Source organism: Tyto alba, unplaced genomic scaffold (assembly GCF_018691265.1).
Source record: "Tyto alba isolate M040663 unplaced genomic scaffold, T.alba_DEE_v4.0 Super-Scaffold_48, whole genome shotgun sequence".
In the NCBI taxonomy this organism is placed as follows: domain Eukaryota; kingdom Metazoa; phylum Chordata; class Aves; order Strigiformes; family Tytonidae; genus Tyto; species Tyto alba.
The window spans coordinates 14020168-14027013 of NW_024881324.1; the positions used below are offsets into that span (position 1 = coordinate 14020168).

The window sequence follows — 6846 nt, forward strand, 5'->3', positions numbered from 1 at the left end:
GAAATGGTGATGGGTTTTTATGTGCACGCCTCGAACATCCGAGCCGTCAACCGGAGAGTCACCAGGAGCGGGTTAAGCGGGGTGCCGCCCGGCGCTGGCTGCGGGGAACCCGCCGCCACTTCCCGGGGCAGTCCCGCGTGGGAGCCGCACGCCCCCTTCGCGGCCCACGCTTGGACACGCCGCGGTGTGAACCGGGCGACAGCGGTGAGGAGCCGACACGCTGCGCTGCCCGCCAAAGGGCACCGGGCGCGGATCGGACCGTGCCGCCCTTCCGCGCTCTTCCTCCCTCCTCATCCTCCTCATCCTCCGGCGCCGTGGCTGCTCGGGAACAAACCGGGGGAAGCATCCCTGGGGATGAGCATCCCACCTTCAGCCTTCCCGTGCCCCCCCGCCCCGCCCCGCCCTTTTCAACTCCTTTTTGCCTTTCTTCCTTTCCCCCCCCCCGCGTGTGTCAATCCGCAGCGAAGCGACAGAGCGCTGCGAAGCTCGCAAGGGCCGACTGCTGCAGAGCTAAGGGAAAAATACACCCCACCCCCAAAATCCCCCCGGGCCCTGTGCAGCAGCACCCGCGCTGTCTATTGTCTGGCTGAGGGTCGCGGGGGGCGGCAGCCGGGCGGGGGGGACGGCGCGGAGCCGGTCGCTTTGCTCGAGAGCGGCTCCCGGCTCAGCGGCGGGAGCTAAATCCGACCTTTTTAGGCGGGGAAAAGAAAAACTGAGCTCGGCAGCGGGGGGAACGGCGGGCGGGGGTGGCCCCGGAGAAGGGGGACGGCTGGATGTTGGGCAGGGTGGTGGGGATATAGGGCAGGGTGGGCGGCTGAGAGGTTACACGGCGCAGCCCGGGCTGGGGGGGGGCAGATGGACCGGGTCGGGGTGGGGGGGAAGGGGTGGGGTGGGGTGGCCACGCCCGGTGCTGCGGCGAGGGAAAGCGGCGCGTCTCCGGGAACAAAAGGCGGCGGCGGCGGCGGGTGCGCACGCGGGCGGCCCCCGCACCGCTGCACGGCGCGCCTTTGTCCCCGCTGCCAGCGGCCAAGCGGGGCGGCACCGGCACCGGCACCGGCACCCCGACCGGGACCCGAACCGGGACCGGGACCGGGACCCGCACCGAGAGGCCCCGCCCCTTCCCCCCCGCGCTGCAGATGACAATGCCGCAGCCCCGCCCCACCGTCGCGCTCCCATTGGCTCCGCGGCGTTCCCGCATGACGTCAGCGGCGGGGCGGGGCCGGGCGGGGCGCGGCGCCCGATTTAAGGGGCGGTGTGGGGCGCGGCCGCCGCAGCGGCGAGTGCGGGAGGTGAGCGGCGGAGCGGCGCGGAGGAGGAGGAGGCGGCACCACCACCACCATGCGTGAGATCGTGCACATCCAGGCCGGGCAGTGCGGCAACCAGATCGGCGCCAAGGTACGGGGCGGTCCCCCGGGGCGCTACTCGCTCCGCCGGGCTCCGGTGGTCCCGGGGAGGGCACTGCCGGCAGCGACTCGCCGCGGGGGGCGGCTCCCGGTGGTCGCGTCGTGGGGAACCGGAGTGTGTGTGTTGGGGGGGGTATGCGGATCCGGGGCGCCTGTCCGTCCCTCACGGGCGCCGAGCCGGTGCCACACCCCTCCCGATGAATTGGGGAAGGGGGGAGTGCGGGGGGATGTCGGGCTGTGGAGAGGGGTGGGGGGTGAGGAGCGCGGGGGTGGGTGCGTCTGGCGGGGGGCTGCCCCCGGGCGCGGCGAATCCCCGCACGCCACGTCGCGGGGTTTTGGCGGGGCGGGGCGCGGCAGCGCTGACCCCGTCCCTCCTCCGGTCCCCCCCCGCCGTGCCCCCCTCCCCCCTCAGTTCTGGGAGGTCATCAGCGATGAGCACGGCATCGACCCCACCGGCAGCTACCACGGGGACAGCGACCTGCAGCTGGAGAGGATCAATGTCTACTACAATGAAGCCACTGGTAACGCCCCTATGTAACGCGCTTCCCGGCCCGGTGCCGCTGCGGGGGGGGGGGGGGGGGGGGCAGGCAGGGGTGCCCCCAGCCCATCCTGCCCTAAGGGCTGCGCCTCATTCCTACAACCAGTGGGTGACGCCCTGGCACAGCTTAAATGGTTGCTTTGTATTCCCATCCCTGACTACCTACCTCCAAATTCCCTTGCCCTTCCTGTCCTGGGCAGCAAATGGCGGGGAGGCGGCGGTGGGCAGCAGAGCAGGGCTCCTGCCACCCCAGCTGCCGACTGCGGGGCTCTAACGCTGGTGCTGGTTCCTCCCGCAGGGAACAAGTACGTCCCCCGTGCCATCCTGGTGGACCTGGAGCCCGGCACGATGGACTCGGTGCGCTCCGGACCCTTTGGCCAGATCTTCCGGCCCGACAACTTTGTCTTTGGTGAGCCAGTGCGGGATGGAGGGGTCCCAGAGCGGGAGCTCTGAGCCCAGGGAAGGCTCGGAGCGAGCGTGTGTGTGACCCAGGGGGGGACATGGATCCCCCCACGCCCCAGTGGGGTGGGAGCGAGGGGTGATGGCCATGGGGAAGGAAAAGCGGGACCCCCTCCGTGCCTCCCCGGGGCACTAACGCGGCACCTCGCTTCTGGTCCCCCTTCAGGTCAGAGTGGGGCCGGGAACAACTGGGCCAAGGGGCACTACACGGAAGGTGCCGAGCTGGTGGACTCTGTCCTGGATGTGGTGAGGAAGGAGTCGGAGAGCTGTGACTGCCTCCAGGGCTTCCAGTTGACCCACTCGCTGGGCGGCGGCACGGGCTCTGGGATGGGCACCCTCCTCATCAGCAAGATCCGGGAGGAGTACCCCGACCGCATCATGAACACCTTCAGCGTCATGCCCTCCCCCAAGGTGTCGGACACGGTGGTGGAGCCCTACAACGCCACCCTCTCTGTGCACCAGCTGGTGGAGAACACGGACGAGACCTACTGCATCGACAACGAGGCCCTCTATGACATTTGCTTCCGCACCCTGAAGCTGACCACCCCCACCTACGGGGACCTCAACCACCTGGTGTCGGCCACCATGAGCGGCGTCACCACCTGCCTTCGCTTCCCCGGCCAGCTGAACGCCGACCTGCGCAAGCTGGCGGTCAACATGGTGCCTTTCCCCCGGCTGCACTTCTTCATGCCGGGCTTCGCCCCCCTCACCAGCCGCGGCAGCCAGCAGTACCGAGCCCTGACGGTGCCCGAGCTGACGCAGCAGATGTTCGACTCCAAGAACATGATGGCCGCCTGCGACCCCCGCCACGGCCGCTACCTGACGGTGGCCGCCATCTTCCGGGGCCGCATGTCCATGAAGGAGGTGGACGAGCAGATGCTCAACGTGCAGAACAAGAACAGCAGCTACTTTGTGGAGTGGATCCCCAACAACGTGAAGACGGCCGTCTGCGACATCCCCCCGCGCGGCCTCAAGATGTCCGCCACCTTCATCGGCAACAGCACGGCCATCCAGGAGCTCTTCAAGAGGATCTCGGAGCAGTTCACGGCCATGTTCCGCCGCAAGGCCTTCTTGCACTGGTACACCGGCGAGGGCATGGACGAAATGGAGTTCACGGAGGCCGAGAGCAACATGAACGACCTGGTCTCCGAATACCAGCAATACCAGGATGCCACTGCTGATGAGCAGGGGGAGTTTGAAGAGGAGGGAGAGGAAGATGAGGCGTAAAGCTGAAATGGGTAGGAGTTAAGTATAGTCTGAGCAGGCAAGTGTTCATTGAGAAGGAGGAATCTGTGCAGTTGTGCTGAAGCATGCATTTTTTAATTTGGTGCTCTCCACTGTTGCTTCTGTCAGCAGTTTTGTATCCTTGACTGTCCAATGTAACAGTAGTTGCAAAAATTCCTCAGAGTCTTCTGTTGAAATGGTTAACTTCTCAAACATAAAGGCTTTTTGTGTCCTAAACTGTCTCCTCTTCCTTATTTCTGTCTAGATTAAGGAAACAACTTTTTTGTAGTGTTCTGCAGCATCATTTCTCACTTTAATCCTTAAAGTCAGTGAGTGAATGGTTAAGATCAATAAAACAAGGTTTCTCGGATTGAGTTTAGCAGCATGAGGCAACTGCAGTTGCTCAGTTTAAGATGGTAGCTAATTTATGGAAACTGGGGAGAAAGCTGCCATAGCTAATAGAAAGAAGACACTGCACTTGAGAATCCTGCATCTCCTATTTATGGACATACATGTTAGTGAGGTCAGCGAGGAGGTATTGAATTCCACATTACAAGCTGTCAAAGCCAATTTGACAGTATAGCTGCAGGCTTCCCCGCTGCCATTCAGCAGCTCTTACTTAACTTGTTCCAGGGCCTGTGGTACATGCATGTGGGTGTCTGTCTGTGATTTGACTTTATCCTGAGCTATCCTCTTTTCCCAAATCTTCCTCTCTAAATATAAAGTCGGTGCAGAGAAGCACGGGTCTGTACTAGCGGACAACTTGAGAACTTGATTAAGAACCAAACTTTCTCTTCAGGCATAAAATTCTTGAGTGCTTCCCAAAAATAGCCACTAAGCTACCCTTATCTATAAAGGCATTGACTCTTTAGAGCAATCAGTTCCTTTTAGGACATGTGGTGGGCAGATTTCTAGATAACATGTCTCAAAGGGCTAACTAGAGCATACATACAGTCTTGAAGTAGTTACCTATAGATAGCCTGATAGCCGTCTCCCACTTCCAAGTGAAGAGACTGAATTCTCAGCTTCACAAGTCACACGCTTACAGGGCTGTTGCTGTTTGATGCTCTTGATCCCTGCAGCAGGAAATGAACCTCTACCCAGGCAGGCGAGAGCAGAGCCGCAGCAGCCTGTTGTGCACCTCTGCGAAGGTAAGTGTGGTTTCCTTACAGTGAGGGAGGGGGATTTATGTCGCCACATGCTTAAAGGATGCAAGAACCCTGAGTGAGTCTACAATGCAGTCGTCAGCAGTTACAAGGTCTATGAGACTTTTCTTACTCCTACAAAACAAGAGTAAAATCCCCTATGGAGTATAGCAGTTACCCAATATGTAAACTTAGTCCTTAGTTCACCCAAACACTGCTTAGGGGTGTGCTCCTGTACTGAAAAAACCTGTTGCTTTGAGAACTGCTACCAATGCTACAATTACTGTGGCCCTTACTGCTCTGAAAGAGCTGGTATCCACCTGTGTGCAACTGCTTTTGTGATCCTTTAATGAAATGCTTGCAAGGCTATACTGGAATAAAGACTTAAAAGGGAGCTGCTGTGCATGACTAATATCTTGCCTGGTCTTGGCTCTGTTAATTGATTCTGCTGCCTGCAGTCACTGCTCTGAGTATACCCTATTCCTTTGCTGATGGCCTTGTTAACCTGGTGTGCAGGACAACAGGCACTTGCTAAAGCTTTTCTCTCATCTGTGTGCTCCATCTCTGGTGTGCACCCTCTAAAGAGTGGTGAGAAGTACTTAAACTGTCTGAACTGTCAGAAAACAAATACAGCTGTATATACCCACAGTAGGATGTAGCACTTGAGCAGTTCTAGGATTAAGCATTAAACAAAATGTAGTTTTAGTAACTGAGTTAAGAGATGCTGCCCTAGGCCCTTTGGGGAAATAACAGTTTATCTGGTTGTCAAAGTAACCTTCCCTTGAAACTATCTAGCTGGGTTGCACTTGAATGTATTTATCGTATAGCTTTGTAAAGCTGAGAAGGGGAGCCAGCAAATTGATTTAAACAAAGTTTAGCTAAAAGAGGAGAACCTGGTCTTTAATAGTAAAGATCTTCCTTTCTGCCATGGGACTGTAGCAGGTTTCACTAGTGTTCAGCATGTCTAGCTTCTAATTCTTAGTGTAATTACACTCTGTCTTTAGCTAACCCTTAAATATAGCTACTGAAGCAACACATTTCACTACAGCTCCCTTACTGGAAAGTAGGGCACCATCCTACATTGCTTGCTGTTGTTTCTACTTTTTTTTTTTTTTTTTCCTAGAGGAAGAGAAACCATAAATAGAGATACTCTAAACAGAAACGTGTCCTTTCATAAATCCTGCACTTCTTATTTTCCAGTCATAATTATTAAAAAAAAAAAAATCAAATCATCATTTTAGTAGGAGTTGAGGAAAATATAAGAAAAAGGGATAATAGAAGATTTAGAGGGGAGGTTCCAAACTCTGGTAGGAACAGTAAGTCCGCTACAAGGGAGGATGTGTCTCACACTGGGCCTGGGGGCTGCAGTACCATTTTTTTTCTGTTGCATCTTTGACCTTCAGCTGTATCTATCACCCAGGAGACCATTCACAATAAAAACTGGACACTGCTATATGCCAAACAACGAACAGGTGTCTTTGCAGATACTCATGGTTGTAATTTTTCTGTTTCACAAAGAAAGAAGAACCATTAAAAGGATTTCAGGTTAGGTTCAGATGGGTGTTGATTTGTATTTGCCCATGTGATGAACACCACCTCTAAGGCTAAAGGTCTTGCATGAGGCATCCTGTCTGTAAGAAAGGAGGATAGATAGTACAGACTTAGTGGTGTAGAGCTTAAGCCACCTACAATGACTCATTTGTGCTGAGATAAAAGTTAACAATATCAAGCAATATATTTTTATTTCAACATGCCAATGGTGGCCTGGAGGGAAGCATTCTCTGATAGAGCTGAGGGTGTTGGGGAAGGGGACAATCACTTTTTTTTGTTGTTCCCTTTGTTAAACGTGTGGCATTATTAAGCACATTAGCACAATGTCTTGACCAAGGCAAACAACTCTGCTGGTAGATGCAAGATGGTAAAGCTAAATAAGGCTGTAAAAACAACTAGGTGCTATGTTGGTTTAATTTAGAAGTGAATGAGGTGTGGCAGGACTGAGATGCCATCTCTCCTAATTTCCCTTCCCTGTTTAGTTCTAGGACAGACCTCAGTCTAATCCACTGTACAATGTTGTGGA

At 56.0% G+C, this 6846-nt stretch overlaps 1 protein-coding gene across 1 annotated transcript; it reads left to right on the top strand.

Moving 5' to 3' along the window:
- Nucleotides 1–1258: 1258 nt before the first annotated feature.
- LOC116961311 (tubulin beta-2 chain) lies at nt 1259–3861 on the top strand. The gene is made up of 4 exons (XM_042806652.1): nt 1259–1395; nt 1816–1924; nt 2240–2350; nt 2567–3861. Exons 1-4 carry the CDS (start codon nt 1339–1341, stop codon nt 3625–3627), a joined length of 1338 nt encoding a protein of 445 aa, XP_042662586.1. The 5' UTR covers nt 1259–1338; the 3' UTR covers nt 3628–3861.
- Nucleotides 3862–6846: the final 2985 nt, after the last annotated feature.

What these genes read in the sequence shown, in the direction of transcription:
- LOC116961311 (XM_042806652.1), top strand. Translation starts at nt 1,339, where the DNA reads ATGCGTGAGATCGTGCACATCCAGGCCGGGCAGTGCGGCAACCAGATC. An exon ending in CTACTACAATGAAGCCACTG is followed by an intron (nt 1,925 to 2,239) that starts GTAACGCCCCTA and finishes TTCCTCCCGCAG; the next exon opens with GGAACAAGTACGTCCCCCGT. An exon ending in GCCCGACAACTTTGTCTTTG is followed by an intron (nt 2,351 to 2,566) that starts GTGAGCCAGTGC and finishes GTCCCCCTTCAG; the next exon opens with GTCAGAGTGGGGCCGGGAAC.